This window comes from Podarcis filfolensis (genome assembly GCF_964270895.1).
Source record: "Podarcis filfolensis genome assembly, chromosome: 3".
Taxonomy (NCBI): Eukaryota; Metazoa; Chordata; class Lepidosauria; order Squamata; family Lacertidae; genus Podarcis; species Podarcis filfolensis.
In genome coordinates, this window is record NC_139606.1 from 20,544,051 (window position 1) to 20,565,675 (window position 21,625).

At 42.9% G+C, this 21,625-nt stretch overlaps 1 protein-coding gene across 2 annotated transcripts in view; it reads right to left on the reverse strand.

The window, feature by feature from the left end:
* Positions 1-289: 289 nt before the first annotated feature.
* LDAH (lipid droplet associated hydrolase) overlaps positions 290-21,625 on the reverse strand; it is a 105,553-nt gene continuing 84,217 nt past the window's right edge. Inside the window, exons 6-7 of one of the 2 annotated variants that reach the window (XM_083607370.1) lie at positions 15,934-16,016; positions 290-5,595 (exon numbers count right to left, since the gene is read on the reverse strand). In XM_083607370.1, the coding sequence (XP_083463496.1) occupies positions 5,404-5,595; positions 15,934-16,016 (275 nt within the window). In that variant the 3' untranslated portion in view covers positions 290-5,403. The remainder of the gene's footprint in view (positions 5,596-15,933; positions 16,017-21,625) is intronic. The other variant, XM_083607371.1, reaches the window with a different exon arrangement.

Below are 21,625 nucleotides of genomic sequence, written 5' to 3' on the forward strand. Positions count from 1 at the left end.
GGGACAGATGATCCTCAGGGTCTCTTCCAACTCAACAATTCAATGATCCAGCAAATTATTTTTAGTTTCCTACCTAAGATTAAGTTGTCTAATGGGGATTTCCTTCATCCCACCCAAGTCAGGCTTGGCCTGAGCCTATTTATTTTTTGAGATTAGGCATGTTCAGGGTGTTATTACTCAGACTGTGACCATTTCAATTCTGAAAAACTTTGCAGATGGCTTTTTTAGAATGCACCAGTCAGAATGAAAAAAAAACAAAAGCACAAAAATCCAGGAACCTCCGCCAGTCTATAATTATGCAACATTTTTATTAGTTATTGATTTTAACTGTTAATATTTATTACATCTTCACAGTAACATGAAAGAGTATTTGCAAGCACTTTGGTACAAAATACAACATGGAGAAACCCATTCCTCGAATCATGAAACCAACAGACAAACTTAGATATTTATCATGCCTTATTATAAGGCTATTACCGACCACCAACCATTTATTATTATTATTATTATTATTATTATTATTATTATTATTAATTATATTATTATTATTTCCTTAAAGCAAATACACATGTACACACTTACACATGTGCTATTTGCTCCATATAGGTAAAGGTAAAGGTTAGGGACCCCTGGACGTTTAATTCCAGTCAAAGGTGACTGGGGTTGCGGTGCTCATCTCACTTTCAGGCCGAGGGAGCTGGCGTTTGTCCACAGACAGCCTTCCAGGTCATGTGGCTAGTATGACTAAACCGCTTCTGGCGCAACTGAACACTGTGACAGAAACCAGAGTGCACAGAAACACTGTTTACCTTCCTGCTACAGCAGTACCTATTTACTTGCACTGACATGCTTTCGAACTGCTAGGTTGCCAGGAGCTGGGACAGAGCAACAGGAGCTCACTCCGTCACAGGGATTCGAACCGTCGACCTTCTGATCGGCAAGCCCAGGAGGCTCAGTGGTTTAGACCACAGCGCCACGGCATCCCTTTACCTTTTGCTCCATATATTCTGTATTAGGGATGCAGATGGAGCTGTGATCTAAACCACGCTTGGGAAACTCCCTCTGGATGTAGAGATTTAGAAATTCCTCCATGAATTGGTCTGGTCCCTTTCCATACCAGCTTCCATCATCATATCACATGGCTTCTTGGTCACTTAGAGGCGATATCTCACCGGTTTCTCCGAAATCTCAGAATTTGCAGGAAAGTGAGTGGGCTAGGAGAGTTAATGTCTAAAGCCCCCACCGCACACTACGTGTTCTTTCAAAACCACTATTAAACAATTTCCATAATAACGAAAATTGTCTTCAAAATAAACTAATAAATTGGACCGGTGCTTATTTTTCTAAAAAAATGTTTGGGGTACTCTCATTTTGACTCAAGAAAATCACCATTTTATAGTTCAAATCAGGAAAAATAAAAACAGTAATTGGACAAAAGTACAAAGCTTCACAAAATGTTTAGGGCATGGGTAGGCAAACTAAGGCCCGGGGGCCGGATCCAGCCCAATCGCCTTCTCAATCCGGCCTGCGGACGGTCCGGGAATCAGCGTGTTTTTACATGAGTAGAATGTGTCCTTTTATTTAAAATGCATCTCTGGGTTATTTGTGGGGCATAGGAATTTGTTCATTCCTCCCCCCAAAATATAGTCCAGCCCCCCCACAAGGTCTGAGGGACAGTAGACCGGCCCCCTGCTGAAAAAGTTTGCTGACCCCTGGTTTAGGAGTATGTGTCCCCCTGCGTCCCCCCAGAAAAAAACCACTGAATAGGACACAGGGTGGATTGTTGATGAATGACAGCCCCAAGGGGTGAAAAGTGCACCAAAGATTTAGCATTTCTTGCGTATAATTTGCAAAACAGGCTTAAATCTATGAACAATCCAATGCGTGTAACTTGAATCATCTCAATAAGCCTACCCGCAGTAAGCACGCCATTATACTGTGCTTCATGTCAAGAAAACAGAAGTACTCCTATGATTAAATTTGTTGGAAATCTAGATGTAGAGGCTTATAGCTAAAATCCTGCAATTATTCCAAGTTAAGCTCACTGAGATGATGGGATTGTAGCAAAAATGCAGAACCACCACATACTTGAATAAGGCTTTCTTGGCCAATGTTGCAAAAGGACAAGATTTCCCTTGCTTTAATATACCGGAATCATAATCTACGTAGGCAGGATGTTTTAAACTAATTGTTGAAACATTTAAAGGGCTGGATTTCCCTCTTCTGTAGGTAGGCAACTCTGTTACTATGAACACACAAATATTTCTCTGCCGACTACATCTGACACACAGAAATATTGTAGGAATGCACGCAGCTGTGTAAATGTCAATTCCTACACTGAAGAACAACACGCTTAAATTCCAAAAAACCCTCCTTCAAATTAAAACAAAATATTAGTCAGTAGGTTTTCTTTTCGAACAACAGATTTTTGCTGAAATAGACCAGGGGTCAGCAATCTTTTTCGGTCGTGGGCCGGTCCACTGTCCCTCAGACATTGTGGGGGGCCGGACTATATTTTGAAAAAAAATATGAATGGATTCCTATGTCCCATAAATAACCCAGAGATGCATTTTAAATAAAAGGACACATTCTACTCATGTAAAAACACGCTGATTCCCAGACCGTCCGCGGGCCAGATAGAGAAGGCGATTGGGCAGCATCCGGCCCCCGGGCCTTAGGTTGCCTACTCCTGAACTAGACCAACAGCCTTCTTATCTGCACAAGCAACAATATTTACAGAGATGAATCAGAACATTTAAGACTTCAAGCATATCACCTGGTCCAACATTATGTCCCCGTGAAGAACGGGTGCAAGTTATCATCATAAATATATCAGCACCGGTACGAAGGGACAATGAACCCCCTTAATCCACTTCCTGACGCTTGCACATGAAATCAGACCATTTAGTTCAGTATTGTTGACACTTGACTAGTGCCGCATCACTGGGCCCTCTCACACCGTTGTGAAGTGGCACAACAATAGCTGGAAATGGGGCATAAGATGAATGGTCATGGGTCGAATCGCTGTGTGTGCCTACAGAGATTTCTCCTTTCTTCCACACAGGAGTTTGGGCTCGTGATGTCACTGCCCGCCATTTTGAGTGCCGCTGCTGGCAACCATTTCAAAATATTCGGTCTTAAGCAACAATGATTTTTCTCAAAATTCCTATTTATGATGTCCAAAATTATTTCCATTCTCAGATTTTTAACTAGAGCATCTTGGCTATTGCAAATACTAATACAAGGTTTTAAGGTGTTTGGTGTGTGTGTGTGTGTATTGTTATACTTGGGGAACTACATTTTTAGGGTCTATTTTTAGAGTCACAATGAATTCCAGAGATAAACCACTGACTACTGGAATGAGTATAGAGGAGGGCAACTAAGATGCCCAAGGGTCCAGATGTCAAGCCTTATGAGGAAGGGTTGAAGGAGCTGCGCATGTTTAGCTTGGAAAAGAGGAGACTGAGAGGAGATATTATAGCCATTTTCAACTATCTCCAGGGCTGTCACATGGAAGAGGGAACAAGCTTGTTTTCTCCTGCTCCAGAGGGGAGGACTCAAACCAATGGCTTTAAGATACAAAAAGTGGAGATTCCAACTAAACTTCAGAAAAAACTTTCTAACAGTAAGAGCTCTTTTGACAGTGGAATGGTCTCCCTTGGGAGGTGGTGGACTCTCCTTCCTTGGAAGTTTTTAAGCAGAGGTTGGATGGTCATCTGTCATGGATCCTATGGCTGCATTGCAGGGGTTTGAACTAGATGACCCTTGGGTCCCTTCCAGCTCTACAAATCTATGACTCTATTATTCTATGCAGTGCTTTTTTCTTAAAAAAAAAGAAGAAGCTTAGGGGTACTCTCATTTTGACTCAAGAAAATCACCATTTTATAGTTCAAATCGGGAAAAATAAATACAGGAAATAGACAAAAGTACAAAGATTCACAAAATGTTTAGGGATATGCGTACCCCTGCGTCCCTCCAGAAAAAAAGCACTGATTCTGTTATTCTTCCCCAAATGAATGAGCACTGATATACAATGTCAGGTTCCAACTGGTCAATGCCACTTTTTGAGACTGGGAAGAAGTGTTCTGGAAGGTATAGAAAACCACAGTCTGGTTTGAGAAGAAAGCTACTCAGCATTCTTAATTTTTCAGTTTGCTTGCCCCAGACAAGTAGGAACCTGTTAATGAAACTGACAGCAGACCTCCTTTATATTATTATTATTATTATTATTATTATTATTATTATTATTATTATTATTTGTTAACAATTCCCACCCTGCATTTGGAATACTAGCAGGTAAGGGGAGAAACAATAAACTAGGTTTAAAAAACCCTGATGGCTAGGTTTTTATTTGCAAGGCCATATTTTTGTATAGAGGAGCATTCAATCCATCATATGAGTCTGCTACTGCAATCCCAAGTATTATGGTCCAGAAACAGGTTTCTTTTCTCACATGCTGAAAGAAAAGAGGCCCTTAAGAATTGAGGGCAGTTTAGAAGGCTTATTCTCTCACCCAGTTAATTTTCTTTCTTGGGTCTCCTGAAAAGTGATTATTTTAAAAAGTGGAATTGTTTGGAATGGAATTAGGAGACTGAAAAAACAACAACAACCCAGTAATTTGTGGCTTATATGTACTCAGAACTGTTTCAGATATTCATGTATTATTTTTTTCTCTCCTTGCCTCTTTTAAAATTTTATACAAAAAACTTTTCAAGGAAGTATTTGCACCAAAAATAATCTCCCTGGCATTCTTTGAGAACAATTTTTTAAAACGTGAGATAAAAAGGAATTTAGTGCTTGGTGCTGTGACCAGCAAATGATTAGCTGTATCAGGGTTTTGCTACACCATACTGAAGTATTTTAACATTCTGATCTTAGGGCAGATTCACACATGAAGCTACACTCATTAACATCTCACCCTCAGTGATTTGCCCCTGAACACAGTATTGCATTGGAGGGGATATGAAAGCTCTGTTTGTGATGCTTGACCTGCCTTGACTTTCTTGGGGTTGGGGAAAACCAACAACACATAATTGCATATGCATGTCTGAAACTCAACCTCAACCACTCCTTTCACCTAGGGGATTGCTCCCAACTGGTAGCAGTGATTTATCTCATGCTAGTTTAGTGTTCAGAAGCCAAGGCCGGTAGCATACTCTTGTTTACGGCATTGTTTTGCATTTGACAAAATCCATTCGAGGCACTTAGAACCACTCCTTTGGGATTCAGAGGGTCAATGGGACTATCTTTCGGGCCACAAAGTTCCTTTGTGGCACATCCTTTAGAGGAAACCAGCTGCAACGTAGAAACGTAATGAGGAACAAACATTTTCAAGTATATTCACACACCCATAAAACAGTTAAAATACTTCCTGCCATGTTGCTACTTGCTTCACTCCCCTGTTTACAGCCTAGCCAGATCATCTCGCACCCAGTCTGCAACCATTTCAGCCATCTCCTCACTGGAACCAATGACGAAAGCATGTCGGAATCCTTTCTCGCACAATCGGATGTCTCCATCCGGGAAATCCCTTTTCATCTCTTCATAGTATTGCAGGGGACACCAGAGGTCTGTAGTTCCATAGTAAAAAGTCAGCTGAAAAACAAAACAGAGATAGGATAGGCGAAAAAACAAACAAACCCCCCACACAAACCAAGTAAATATATCAGAAGAAAAGACAGAGATCGATCTAAGTGTCAGATGGGAAATGGAAATTTGGCACCCTGGGATGGCTCTGTTGGTAGAGCACGAGATTCTCAATCTCAGGCTTGTGGGTTCAAGCCCAACGTTGGGCAAAAGATGCCTGTACTGTGGTACCTTGGTTCTCAAATGCCTTGGTACTCAAACAACTTGGAACCCAAACACTGCAAACCTGGAAGTAAGAGTTCCGGTTTGCGAACTTTTTTTAGAAGCCGAATATGCTCCAATTTGAGCGCCACACTTCCGTTTTGAGCGCCACACTTGCATTGTACGGTGGTACCTCGGGTTACATACGGTTCAGGTTACAGACTCTGCTAACCCAAAAACAGTACCTTGGGTTAAGAACTTTGCTTCAGGATGAGAACAGAAATCGTGCGGCAGCGCGGCAGCAGAGGGAGGCCCCATTAGCTAAAGTGGTGCTTCAGGTTAAGAACAGTTCCAGGTTAAGAACGCACCTCCAGAACGAATTAAGTATGTAACCACTGTATTGCAATTGCAGAGGTCCTCGTGGTCCCTTCCAACTCTACAATTCTATGATTCTATGACTCATTGAGGGACACGGGTGGCACTGTGGGTTAAACCACAGAGCCTAGGACTTGCCGATCAGAAGGTCGTGGTTCGAATCCCCGCGACGGGGTGAGCTCCCGTTGCTCAGTCCCTGCTCCTGCCCACCTAGCAGTTCGAAAGCACGTCAAAGTGCAAGTAGATAAATAGGTACCGCTTCGGCAGGAAGGTAAACGGCGTTTCTGTGTGCTGCTCTGGTTCGCCAGAAGCAGCTTAGTCATGCTGGCCACATGACCCGGAAGCTGTACGCCGGCTCCCTCGGCCAATAAAGCGAGATGAGCACCGCAACCCCAGAGTTGGCCACAACTGGACCTAATGGTCAGGGGTTCCTTTACCTTTACCTTTATGCCTCATTGGACTGCCTTAGCCTCAGTTTCTGTTTAATGAACAAACACAACAGTGACCTATACAAGAACTCTAGGGAAGATCAGAAAGCATCGTGCATACTAGGAATTCTATAGCATCGTGATGCTCACAATTTCTCAGATAAAGAAGATGAAATACGTAGAGCGCTTTTCAGCAAAGGCCCCAACCAGGAGGCAAACACACATTGCACAGGGCCAGCAGCCTGGAAGGGCAGGTGTGGGTGCAACTCTGCATTGTAGGACAGACAAGATTGCCTGTCTTTACCCGCCACCCTTCACTGCAGATGGAGATTTTGCTGAGTGCTTTGCACATGGATAAGGGTCCAGTCCGCATGCAAAATTATGCTCTCAGCAAGGGAAATCCACAAGAAGAAGCCTGTGGTTCTTTCATGCTGTGCTGGATCTCAAGGCTGCATGCCAAAGCACAACAAGGGGGAAATTAATAGGATTTGCATCAAGCAAACCTGCTTAGGACAGGATATTTCTATGCTTCCCCTTTGGCATGTTGGGCTCAACCATATATGATGGGTTGTTTGCTATCGCAATTAAAAATTAAAATGAATGAAATGATAAAATAAAACAGCAGGGTGTTGGGGAGCGGAGGTTTCCTTTTCCACCAGAGTCCTGAGGAAACTGGAAAATGTTTGTAGAGTGTTTTATAAATCAGTACAGTGGTGCCTCGGGCTACATACGCTTCAGATTACAGACTCCACTAACCCAGAAATAGTACCTTGGATTGAGAACTTTGCTTCAGGATGAGAACAGAAATCGTGCAGTGGCAGCCGCAGGAGGCCCCATTAGCTAAAGTGGTGCTTCAGGTTAAGAACAGTTTCAGTTTAAGAACGGACCTCGGAACGAATTAAGTACTTAACCTGAGGTACCACTGTATAAACAAGTGAACAGATTAACAGGACTTGACTAATGTCCAGCATGGTAAGAGGAAGGAGGAGACAAAGAGTAAGAAGAGTAGAATTTGGTAACTTAGCGTATGTGGGGAGAGGTGGAAAACAAAAGATACCAGAGAAGGAGAGGAAGGGAAGACCTTACATGTTCTGTTTGTATGTCCTTAGTTTGTCATGGTTTCTTTTTCATTTTACTCTCCCAGCCCCCTTTCCTTCTTCTTTTTGAATTGTATGTAAAAACGCAAATACAATTTTTTATATAAAAGAATAAACTTTCCTCAGCCCCTCCATTAGAGGTGATAAATCTAAGAAACATCTAACAGAATCAAAGGCTCTAATCCAGCGATGGCCAAACTTGGCCCTCCAGCACTTTTGGGACTACAATTCCCATCATCCCTGACCGCTGGCCCTGTTAGCTAGGGATGATGGGAGTTGTAGTCCCAAATCAGCTGGAGGGCCAAGTTTGGCCATGACTGCTCTAATCTTAACCATGGTTACTCAGATATAATAAGTTCTACTGAATTCAATAGGACTTATTCCCAGGTGAGAGAGGGCTAGGACTACAGCTGGGCAGAACAAACCTAAGTAGAGGAGGCAGACAGTTAAGCTGGTGGAAGCAGTGGCATAGCATGGGGGGTGGGGTGGGCGGTTACAGGGGCGGTTGCCCTGGGTGCAAAATTGTTAGGGGGAGCAAAATTTCACCACCCGGTGCTGCCTCAGTACAGCTGTTTGCTTCCGTTGCTGGGCTCCATTGAAAACGCATGGCCCCCGACACTGGCAACCCATGCTATGCCACTGGGTGGAAGTTACCCCTATTATAAGCTCTGTTCAGTTACTGCCACTGCTGCCTGAGCTAGCCTAACCCTAACAGAGGGAATGCAAACATTTAAAAGAGAGTTTGACTTAAACCACCCTTTTCTGCTGGTGTTAAGTTATGCCAAGTTGCCAGATCATGTGACTGAGCTAAAAGAGGTTTGGAATAGGCGCAAGTCTTTTCTTGCCCAATCCTGCACCTTTTTGGGGACTTATCGAGTAGCATAAATTTCATCAGCTAAAGTTCTCCTGGCTGAGCCTCATCTTAGCTAGGATGTGGGAGTGTGGTCCTGACTTATTTTATCTTTCTTTCTTTCTTTCTTTCTTTCTTTCTTTCTTTCTTTCTTAAGATTTATATACCACCCTTCATCATAAGATGCCAGTTGTGGTTCACAGAATAAAAAACAGGATTAAAAACAAGGAAACAAGGAAAACTAAACTAAACTGACTGAGCCCTGGCTTACCTGGGACCGATTTAGATCTGCCTATTCCAAATCCTGACGGATCTTGGGTTTAGATTGCTATGTAAATCTTGAAAGTATGTAAATGGCTCTACAAACCCAGCCATGTGGATACATAATTCACTATAAGAATAATAAGAATAGCCAGACATATTTTCAGTCTGTACAGCAGTTCATGCCTCAGTGCCATCGATAAAGATTAGCTAGCAGAAAATTGCTTTTAATTTAGACCTTGTTGTATTCCAGTTATTCCCATCTATTTTCATTTTGCCAGAGCGCAATTTCAATGCTCCCCCACTTTTTGGTGTTGGGTCACGTTATCAAATGCAATGTCCATAAAATATGGCATGAGGATTCAGATATACACAATGACGGCAGATGCTGTGAAAACACCATAGGAATCAGAGATTGCTATCAACAGGATGTTTAGATTAAAGAGTTTCTAAGAAAATAATGAAGATTTCCTGCAGTTCATTCTGACTGGCACTACAGTTATGACAGCTTGAGAAAGTGCAAGTTACTGACAAAACAATTCTGTCTGCCACAGATCCAAGGTGGAAAAAGAAAGCAACCGTAGCCTAAGAATTAAGTGTCCTCGATTCAGACATGAAGCCTCATGGCAACTAGATTAGTTGGCTCCTGTTACTGGGTAGTTTCCAACTCCTTGAAAGATTCCATCAATGGTGTCTCTGAAAATTTTTACACATCACCTGGGAAGGCAGGTGAACTAATGCCAGTGTACTGGAAGAAGCAAAGATCACCAGTGTTGAAGCAATGATTCTTCAACATCAACTTTGTTGGACTGGTCATGTTGGGCAGATGCCCGATTATCGTCTTCCAAAGCAACTACTCTACTCCGAACTTAAAAATGGAAAGCGTAATGCTGGTGGTCAACAAAAGAGGTTCAAAGACTCTCTCAAGGCAAATCTAAAAAATGTAGTATAAACACCGACAACTGGGAAACACTGGCCTGCGAGTGCTCCAGTTGGAGACCAGCCTTCACCAATGGTGTCATGGGCTTTGAAGACTTTTGAACTCAGGACGAAAGGGAGAAACGCGCTAAGAGGAAGGCACACTTGGAAAACCCTCGTTGTGCTCAACTCCCACCTGGAAACCTAAGACCCCACTGTGGAAGGGCGTGCGGAACAAGAATTGGCCTCTACATTCACTTACAAACTCACTTTTAAAACCGTGTTTATGGAAGACCATCTTACTCGGCTACGAGGGACTGCCGAAGAAGAAGAAGAAGAAGAAGAAGAAGAAGAAGAAGAAGAAGAAGAAGGAGAAGAAGGAGAAGCAGAAGAAGGTTTTCAAAATATGACATGTAGCTGGGGGTAGAAACTGTGGTATGGAAAGAAGGGGTTTTGGGGGTTTTTTTTGCATCCAACATTTTCAAGCTTGGGACATACTTTCTGCTTGGAACCTCAGATTCTGTTGGAATCTGGTTGGCTACTGCAAGAAGAGAATGCAGGACTGAGAATACTTATTACTTTGCTTTATTACTTGCCCTTCAGCCTAAGGTCCCTAGGTGGTCACACCCATTGTGCCAGTGTGGTGTAGTGGTTAAGAGCGGTAGTCTCGTAATCTGGGGAACCGGGTTCGTGTCTCCGCTCCTCCACATGCAGCTGCTGTGGGCTAGTCACACTTCTCTGAAGTCTCCTAGCCCCACTCACCTCACAGAGTGTTTGTTGTGGGGGAGGAAGGGAAAGGAGAATGTTAGCCGCTTTGAGACTCCTTCGGGTAGTGATAAAGTGGGATATCAAATCCAAATTCATTTAAACCACAACATTAAAAAAGAAATTACAAGAAACATAAAAACCAGAACTTTTTTTTTTGGTAACTCAACAATAGCCACTTTCTTCCATTTCCCAAGAGCTCGATTTCTGCCTACCCTTGTGTTCCAATGCTGCTTTTCAAATCTTGTGTATGTCACAGAAGGACTAATTTGAGCATGTGGTGCAGAAATTTCGGATACTGCCGCATGTGCCAGGGCACATGCTTAAATGCTATGCGCGACAAAACCCTCATGTGCAGGTTTCCTAACTGCCATTCTGAACTTCAGCAAAACGCAGTCCAAAAAGCATATGGGAGCTGCCAAAATAAAAGGTGTTCCTGGCTGCTGAGAGCATTTCAGGCCTATTCATGCGGCGTATTTGAAAGATTTTCCACAACTGGAGGCAAGTGATTTACTCTGGCTGTGGGCAGAGAGACCGCATCTGTGGTGTCTTCCGTACTGCTGCCTTCCAGATTGTGAACCTTTCAAGGGCAATAACTATTAAACTGCTATGGACAGCTTTGGACACTGGGTCAAGAAAACTGGGCAACACCAGGCCAGCTGTTTCAATAAAACCAGCTCAAGGTTGGTTTTGGCTGCTTTGGTTTGCAATTTTCTTCAAGCTGGTTTAAACAAAATGAGCCCGTGCTTTAAAAAAAACTGAGTGACGTTAATTTGAAGGAAATGAGAGAGAGAGAGAGAGAGAGAGAGAGAGAGAGAGAGAGAGAGAGGCTTCTTCAAAGGCATTTTGGCTGAGATCCTTAAAGGGCGGTATATAAATTTAAGAAATACACAAATAAACAGCTGATACGTTTTTGCATTGCAAAATGGATTTATGAAAGCCCTCGTGATTGAGAAGAACCCCTCAGCTGTTTAGAAAACTCAGGAAGCTGCCTTTTACTGAATCAGGCCATTGCTCCATATGTCTCAATATTTTCTATACCAGCAGCAATTATCTTGGGTTTCACAGCCAGGCTGAACGTGAACATAAAGGGCTTCTACACATACAGTGAGGGTTTACCTTCTCACTTCCAACAGGGAATGTCAGAAGCTACCTTATCTTGACTCAAGACCATTGGCCTTGGCCCAGTATACCTAAAGGAACGTCTCCACCCCCATAGTCCAGCCCAGACACTGAGAGCCAGCTCCGAGGGCCTTCTGGCAGTTCCCTCACTGCGAGAAGTGAGGCTACAGGGAACCAGGCAGAGTACCTTCTCGGTAGCCCTCCCATCAGATGTCAAGGAAATAAACAACTATCTGACTTCTAGAAGACATTTGAAGGCAACCCTGTTTAGGGAAGTTTTATGTTTTATTGTGTTTTTAATGTTCTGTTGGGAGCCGCCCAGAGTAGCTGGGGAAACCCAGCCAGATGGGTGGAGTATAAATAATAAATTATTATTATTATTAAATTATTATTGGCCTTTTGATATCAGTACCGCCCATTTGGGCTGCCAATAGCTCTCCAGAGTTCCAGACAGGGATCTTTTGCCATCTATGACCTGAAGACGGCAGAGATCGAACCCACAAGGGCCTGCATACTCAGCATGAGCTCTACTTTGGAGTTACACTGGAGACCACTGATCAGGTTCCTTCTAATTCTTTGTGGTGAGGTGGTGATGGGGGAAGGTGCTTTCTTCCAAAAAGGAAGAAACCCGAAGCCTATAGCTGTGTGCACGAAGCCAACTGCATTCCACTCTGAACCAGGACATTACACAACCATGATGCAATAATACTCAAAACACTGAATTTGCCCAAACCAGGTAAAAACTCACACCTGTAAATGCAGACATCTCTTGCAGGCTAGTTAGGGATCCTATGTGCACGGCTGGAGGGGCACCTAACACCGTGTATACACAACGATGTGTATTCATATACATTTGCCATCATCACGGACACATTTTTGTGTGTGAGAGCAACACAACTATGTACGTTTGAAGCACAGCAAGCTGGCTGAAGGTGCCCCTCTTTACCCTGGCTTTGAGGAGGATATTTTTTAGGACCCAGCTTATTTTTGTGCTTTTATGTTGTGAACCACCCTAAGCGGTATACAAATTAAACAAAGAAATAATAAAGTTGTTTTAATCAGTTTTAAATACAGTGATACCTTGGGTTAAGTACTTAATTCGTTCCGGAGGTCCGTTCTTAACCTGAAACTGTTCTTAACCTGAAGCACCACTTTAGCTAATGGGGCCAGAGCACGATTTCTGTTCTCATCCTGAAGCAAAGTTCTTAACCTGAAGCACTATTTCTGGGTTAGCGGAGTCTGTAACCTGAAGCGTATGTAACCTGAGACACCACTGTATAGTGTTTTAATGCTGTAACCTGGGACCTTAGAGTGAAGGGCAGGTAAAGGATGATGATGATGATGATGATGATGATGATGATAATAATAATAATGATCATTTGTCATGTTATTTTCTATGCCTTGTGGGATGTGCACTGCTGCCTACGGTGTGGACAGGACCCCCAGTTAATAAGGGCGTGAAATGTTCTCAAGCATGTGAAACAGCCAACACTGCCCCACATGATTTGTTTCGGGATCTCTGAGAGGCGGGATCAACACTTGGCCTTTAAATGGTCTACTTTTGCACCAGAAACAGGGCAGCGACTCTTCCTTTTCGTTCAGCATTTGAAGCCGAGGGTTTAAAACCTAGTGACCCACTTCTGCTAAAACGCCTCCAGCCCCCTTACCTGTCAGCGTTTGCTGCACCTGAGACGCTCAGCTCCGAAAAGGCCCATATTTTCTCTTACTCCCTCCTCGACTCTTACTAATTATGCTGCAAAACTGGGCTTGAAAAGGCAGGAATAATTTAGTGTCTCTTTTCTCTCACCTCCTTCAACACACAACATGCAAATGGGATCCAGAAATAACTTTTCTCTTCCCCAGCAGCTGGCACCGTCAGGTGTTAAGATTGGCTTTACACTTATGATCACACTGACTACTAAGCAGCATAAATTTCTCAAAGTGACAACTTGCCAACTCTATCACAACTTGGGCTCCAGTTCCTGTTCTCGTCGGCTTCCAACCCTTTATTAGTCAAGCCCTACTTTTAACGTCAGTACACTTCAGGTTCAAGTCTGTGCCAACTCACATTTCTCCCCTAATTTTCACATTCCCAGAAATTATTAGAAGGAAGAATTAGGGGGGAAAGTTGAGAGTGTGGGGTGGAGAGAAGAAGAAGAAGAAGAGGAGGAGGAGGAGGAGGAGGAGGAGGAGGGGGAGGTATTTAACTCCACGATTGCTTCTACTCTGTCCTGGTCTTGCCAGCTTTCTATAACTTTGCCTCAATTTTAAAAAATTAAAAATAAAATAAAAATTCCCTGAGTAGAGCACACCACTTTAAAAGTGCAATGACACAGAGGAACAAATAAAACACAGGTTTTCAAAGTAGGCCTCCAGGTGCAAAAGCATTGCTCAGGTTGACGTAGTCAAGGAAAACAGATGGAAATAGACAGAAGCACCTGCGAGGCACTTGCTGCCTGCCATAGCCTTTAATTCAGAAAGGAAAGTAAGCATATTTTACAACTATAATGAGCAAAAGGTGAATCGCGCCAAGGTCAAACTGGCTCGCACATCTTGCATAGAGATATTCTGAGGTGAATGTATCATTGAGAAAGTAGACAAGGGTCAGCAAACTTTTTCAGCAGGGGGCCGGTCCACTGTCCCTCAGACCTTGTGGGGGGCCGGATTATATTTTGAAGAGAAAAAAAAAATGAACGAATTCCTATGTTCCACAAATAACCCAGAGATGCATTTTAAATAAAAGGACACATTCTACTCATGTAAAAACACGCTGATTCCCGGACCGTCCATGGGCCGGATTAAGAAGGTGATTGGGCCGGATCCAGCCCCCGGGACTTAGTTTGCCTACCCATGAAGTAGAACAATTGTTAACCAGTTCGTATCAGGCGAATGTCAGTGTATATGCATAGCATATCAGCCCCAGGAAAAAGCAACATTCTGTTCTCTTGCAAATTCTGTTCGGGGCTGCTGATCTCAACATAGCACCAAAGAAATGTGCTATTCAAATAATTCTAATTTGATCCCGGAATGTCCCGCTTTTCCTTAAGGTAAAGGTAAAGGGACCCCTGACCATTAGGTCCAGTTGTGGCCAACTCTGGGGTTGTGGTGCTCATCTTGCTTTATTGCCCGAGGGAGCCGGCGTACAACTTCCGGGTCATGTGGCCAGCATGACTAAGCCGCTTCTGGCAAACCAGAGCAGCGCACGGAAACGCCGTTTACCTTCCCATCAGAGCGGTACCTATTTATCTACTTGCACTTTGACATGCTTTTGAACTGCTTGGTTGGCAGGAGCAGGGACTGAGCAACGGGAGCTCACCCCGTGGCGGGGATTCGAACCACCGACCTTCTGATTGGCAAGTCCTAGGCTCTGTGGTTTAACCCACAATGCCACCCACGTCCCTCAATGAGTCATAGAATCATAGAATTGTAGAGTTGGAAGGGACCACCAGGACCTCTGCAATTGCAATACAGTGGTTACATACTTAATTCGTTCTGGAGGTGCGTTCTTAACCTGGAACTGTTCTTAACCTGAAGCACCACTTTAGCTAATGGGGCCTCCTGCTGCCGCCGAACCGCCGAGCTAACCATGTCACGGGGATTCGAACCACCGACCTTCTGATCGGCAAGCCCTAGGCTCTGTGGTTTAACCCACAGAGCCACCCGCGCCCTGCTTTTCCTTAGGACATCCCTATTTTAATCTGAGAAATGTTGGGGGGGGGCATATGGAGTTATGCAACCCCTCAACCCAGGAGATACAACCCTTAGAAGTCATTTGAAGCCAGCCCTGTATAGGGACTTTTTTAATGTTTAATGTTTTATTATGTTTTTATATATGTTGAAGCCACCCAGAGTGGCTGGGGCAACCCAGTCAGATAGGTAGGGTATAAATAATGAAAATTAATAATGTTACTATTATGGAGTAGGATGGCCCCATTTTCATTGAAGAAATGCTAGAGGGTATATAGAAGACCTTTAGAAAGTAGTATAAAGTGTTGCTGATTAGGCTGGCTCTCTTAAGATTTTTTTTTTTTAATGGGTAGTATAGTGGCTTACTGTTTTAAATAGAGCACCTAAATATTTAGCTGAACTTTCTGGACTTTGTCAGATATTTCTGTTATTTTGTCGTTTTTACTTTGTGATATTTAAAAATATTTATTATAGGTTATGTGGAATAAGGCCAGAGACGCAAACTCTTTCTAACCAATAAATGCAGACAAACTATACATAACTGGCCTGAGATCAGAACAGAATCATTTGGGTTTTGAAAAGTGAGACAGTGAAGTATCTGCAAATGGGCAACTCATTAGAACTGCGAAGAGTAAAGAATTACCTTCTTTAAATGCTTTCTGATGGCAGTGTTATCTCTCTCTACAACAGTCTTCATCTCTTGATTTGCCAGGTATACGGCGTTTACTGCAAAAATAAGAGACCCACATGCAATTATGGCAGCATAAAAACAGCTTGTGCAGAAAACAAAAGATGCTGGCTAGATTTTCCAAGTCAAGTTGAGTCTAAAACATGTCTGTCCTCAAAGAAACTGTTCAAGACCTGAAGTCCCATAGCAGCTTGCCATATTGGCAATGCCACCGAATCTAGGGTTGCCATTTTTCAATAAGTAAAAAGTTGTTGAGCTTTTTTGGGGGGGAATTTTGCCCATTAAAAAAATAAATCCCACGCAGATGGTAATTTCACCCATGGAAACCCGGACGTGTCCAGGAAAAACTGAACATATGTGTATTTTTAAGAAAAAACTGTACAATTATATGATGCAGTAGAAAAAGATTTACAATGGAACCCATGGAGGGGTAGAGGGAAGTCTAAGGCTTCAGGGAATCCTATATGTTTATGATTATGATTATTGTTTGAATTCAAATGTAAATGATAAAACTGAATAAAATAATTATCTATCTATCTGTCTATCTATCTATCTATCTATCCATAGAAAAACCGGACATAGTGAATCCATCATTATTAACAACAGCAGCTCAGTTCAAAGACAGTGAGTGGACCTTCTGTACTCATTGCAGGGAACTGTGAATGATGTCGACAGTGCAATGTGCGCCATGGCACACAACCCTCCTTCTCCTTCGTGGACAGGGGTGTATGAAGGTGGCACAAATCAATTGGTCATAAAAGAGGCATCCAACCGAACACCGCAGGAGAGTGGAAGCACCCATGCTTTCCCACCATGCCTGCCTTTGGACGCTTCTCGGTAACACGTGACGTGTGGCTCTCTCAACCATCAACTGGCAAAGAAGAAAGAACCTCGTGCACAGTCAGAGTTCAACCGTGTGCGATTGGCCTTGCAACGGACACCGTGGTTATTGTTATTCATTTAATTATGTGAGGGCTGTGGTGCCAGTTTTGACCTATAAAACAGTTAACTGGTTCAACATGGCATAGGGCAGCGTTTTCAAAGGGGAGTTCCACACTGCATTGTTTCAAATTGATTTTAGCATCTTTCGTTTGTTTTAAAATAGTTGAATATGCTTTGTTAAGACTTGCTACCTACTCCAAGGCCCTACAGATGCATGAATAGAAAGTGAAATAAATATGTGAAATAAATCTATGGGTTTTATCCAGCACTGCAGCTCCATTCTTGGAGCAGATTCCCTTTCTTGCCATCCTTAAAATTGAGGGATCCTTTGGGATCTGGGGGGGCAGAGGGTAGGAGATCTGCTGCATGGATGGAAATCACTTGTGCAGTGTGAAATAAAATTATTTGCAGCTGCAACATATGCTTATATAGTTTATAGCCTAAATTGGTTATTTACTCAAATGAGAATGTTATCAATTCTGCTTTCCGAAGGGAATTAATTGATCAGAATTAAAGGGTTTGATCATCCTTCGCGATCGCAAGGTAACTAGCTTCCCACAAGTCCTTCTGTGCTTGCCATGTAATGGGTAAGGCTGCCTTGAAACATTGGTAATTGAAACGGATTTCCCCACTGATTAGCAAAGGGGACTCACAGACCGTCCTAGTGTCCCTGTTTTCCAGGGACAGTCCCAGATTGTTACAGAAGCCGTCCCGGTTTCTGATCTGATCTTGGAATGTCCCACTTTTCCTTACGATGTCCCTATTTTTATCGGAGAAATATTGGAGGGTATAGAGCAGGCATGTTCAAAGTCTGGCCCGGGGGCCTAATCCAGCCCCTATGGCAGTTTATTTCCTGTATTAAAATCCTTAAACAAGGTCAACAACTTCAATCCCTAAAAAAGGTCAACAACTTCAATCCTAAGAAAAGCTCAACAGCTTTGGGGGGAAATCACGAAAAAAGCTCAACAACTCCAATCTTAAAAAAATAAAAGCTCAACAACTTTGGTCGGCCCTCACACACGTTCATTTCATCAAATCCAGCCCTCTTTGAAAAAAGTTTGGGCACCCCTGGTATAGAGTTATGCAACCCCTGAGCCAAGGAGATGTAATTATATAGCCTTTAGAAGACATCTGAAGGCAGCCCTGTATAGGGAAGCTTTTATTATTTTTTAATATATGTTGGAGGCCATCTAGACTGGCTGGGGCAACTCAGACAGATGTGTTGGGAATAATAATAGTAATAATAATGGAATAGGACGTCCCTATTTTCATGAGAGAAATGTGGGAGGACATGAACTCTCACGGCATATGCCATATGCCTGGGAGTAGCAGCTAGCAGAGTTCCAAATCGAACGTCACTGGTATGGGCAAGAGCAACACACTGTCCCAACAGGCAGAGAAAAAGGAAACAGCAATCAGACAGATCCTTTTGAGTGACCCCAAAACATTACATTGAGCAAATTCCTGAAGCACTTGGAGGAAATGGAAGCAAATGACACTAAGGAGGGAGAGGTGAGAGCTCAAGAGGTCTCCATGCCAAAAGGGAAAGTTTTCTGTAGACAGACACAGTTGGAGAACCCAGATCGAAAGCTAAATGAACAAGGTGATTGGAGCTAAGGAGGAATTAGAGAACTGAGTGACTCTGCATAATCATAAGCAATGTATAAAACCCAGATCTGTTATCTCTTATTTACCAGAAGAGATGCTATTTTCTGTGACAGTTTCTTCCTTGGGTAGAATTTTTCCTTGATTTCTTTGACACCGAGGAAGAACTTAGATATTCTCCTGGATGTTCCTTCCCCAAACTATCAGGATTGTGATTGAGAAGGTGGTTCGGATTGCATTGTTTTGTTTTTTAATGTATTTTTATTAAAGATTTCTTAGTTTACAAAAGTATGTGCAACGTCTCTTTTTTCAAGTTACATTTTCGACAGATCAGTTTCATTTGTTGAGACATTAGTGTTACATTAGGACAGTGGTGTCCAAACTTTTTTCAAAGAGGGCCAGATTTTTTTAGGGTTGGAGTTGTTGATTAAACCGACTGGCAGGCCAAGTTAGGCCCCCGAAATGGACTTTGTACAAGCCTGCATTAGGAAGAAAAGGGGGAAAGAGGTGGAGGGGGGGCATGGTGGGTGGGAGTGGGTGACGGTGGCAATGCTTCTATTCTACTTGGTGTATGTATGGGGTTTTGTGTCAGCATCGCTTGTGCGGGTTCCCTTTACTATTCGCTTGTATTCCTTTGGTGGTGAGAAAGGTTGATTTGTCCCCATGCCAGTTTCAGTTTATTGGTTAGTTTTTCTAATAAGGCTGTTTCCCATAATATTTGATACCATTGGTCCATGCTTACTCCTGACAGGTCTCGCCAGTGTCTGGCTATGATGCTTCTGGCTGGTGAGAGTAGGTGGCTTATGAGCTCTTTATGATGTGAGTGGGCACTATTATCTTGGAAGATGTTAATTCAATATTGACACCTACATGATGCGAGTTGGAGTCAACAATACCTCTAGAGCCACAGGGCTCCCATTCTTGAATTAACCCGAAATGCCAGTGTGGCGATTACACAGGGTCCCTGGACATTTCACCCTACCTGGTACAATACTGAGTCCAGTTAGGGTTAAATTGGAACATTAACTTCTGTTTTTTTTATTGCAGTTTAACAAGCATGTGGTTTCATAAACGGTATCGGTCAATTACAATCATGGGTTGCCAATCCAGACCTATAACTTCCGCTACCTGCTCTCACTCACCAAACCACCTCTCAGATATTTACCGTACTTGTCTTCCTAGCCCCTAACTGTTCCTGACTCAGCTTATTTCACTACACTAACTCAACCTACCCACAGACTCTATCCCAATTCACTCCCACTCCAACCAACCACCCAACTCCCAACGAACTCCTCCCTTTGCCCCTCCCAGAGCTGGTTGTATAGTCCGTCTGACTCTACCCCCTGGGTTCTGATTGGGTAACTTGTTTAACTATTTCACCTCCAGCACTCTCATATGTTAACGTCACAGCCAGTAACAGGGAGTTGGCACTCAGGGACAGCCTCAGCTCCTCTCAAAAATATTCCAGAAAAGCCAGACTTTCATCTGGCACATGAAGTCATGCAATGTTAGTGCCAGGTGGGCCTTCCTGGGTTGACAGTATTTGTCTGCACCAAGCAGTAGGAAAAGTGTTTTAAATTTGTTAAAAAAAAACAAACAAACCAGGGCCAGGACTGTGGAGTTTTTCTTTCAAATAATGTCTACTTTGATTTTGGATTAGATTGCGATCCTCATATTTTTATCATACCGTCCATTATTTCTCCAATGAAAACAGGGACGTCCTAAGGGAAAGTGGGACATTCCAGGATCAAATCAGAAACCGGGACGGCTTCTGTAAATCCGGGAATGTCCCTGGAAAAACTTGGAGGGTCTGGTCCTACAGAAGTGTTGAGAAAATCAGGATTGTAATATAACAATTAATCAGTCTGTGGGTATCAATTAATCAGTCTGTGGCTTGGGCAATCCAACAGCTTGACAAAGCTATCTTGAACTGATAAGACTTGGGAAGATCATATATTTCTAGTCATTTATACGTGTCATATGGGAGGAGGCAATGAAAGACTAGGAGCTTGAAGGTTTTTATTTGCTCCTAGGTCAGGTCTAGTGCACTTAGCTATAGTGGGGGGGAAATCACACTATGATCCTGCTGGTGACCTCTCTTCTGACCTGGAAGATGAGATTGCTGGCTTTCACCCTCCTTTTCTCCCCAACACCCTGACAAACGGAGGTGATTAAGCATTGGTGTCAGTTAAGTCACATGCCTTTGCTAAACAGAGATGGCTAACTGTGCCAAAAGGCACTTGATTTATTCCTGATGCCGCAACGTTGATGGGACTCAGAATCAAGGACCAAGAGAAGAAAAGAGAGCTTTATATCACCAGTAGCTATTTAACCCAAAGTGTCACGGCCAAAGCTTAATATCCACATCAGCTAAATTAATAGTTCTTCCCCCACCCCACCCAAACAAAGCATAATGACTGAAATCAATCAAATCCCCCAGCCTTAGTCTTTAGGGCTATTTGACACCAATTCAATTAACCACCAATTGTCTGACAAACAAAGTTGCAAGTACAGCACTGAAGTTCAAAACCATTCATACACTTAGACTACACAACAAGGCAAGGAAACACAACATTTTCAAACCACATTAGATCAATTTGAGGCAGCAACGGTCTAGTAAATAAAGATTTAGCGGTCAAATTTTCAGTTGGAATAGCCTTTATGTATATATGGAGAGACATTGATGGACTGCCTTTAAAAAAAATAAAAATCATGTTCTTGGTCACAGACCAAACAAGAAATCTATTACATTCCCTCTAGGGCTGCATTCCCACCCTTCCAAACTTTAAAGTTCACCAATGGATAGTTTTCAATTTGCATAGATTAGAGTGACTTGCACAAAGGAGCAATCACCATTTCTCTTCCTCTGGGAGAAGTGGTAACTTTCATACCATCGACAGAGGGATTCATCTAGCAATTTAATCTACAATCTGAACCCGCTTCCATGGTCCATAGTTATATCAGCCACAGTACACATGTTTGTTCTCTGGAAGCCCTCAGGTTTCTGCTTGATTACAGCAACTTCCCAATGCCACCTGGTTGCTGGTCTGCAGCAGAGAAAATTGTTAGCGGAGAAGTTAACTGAAAACTCTCATTGGAA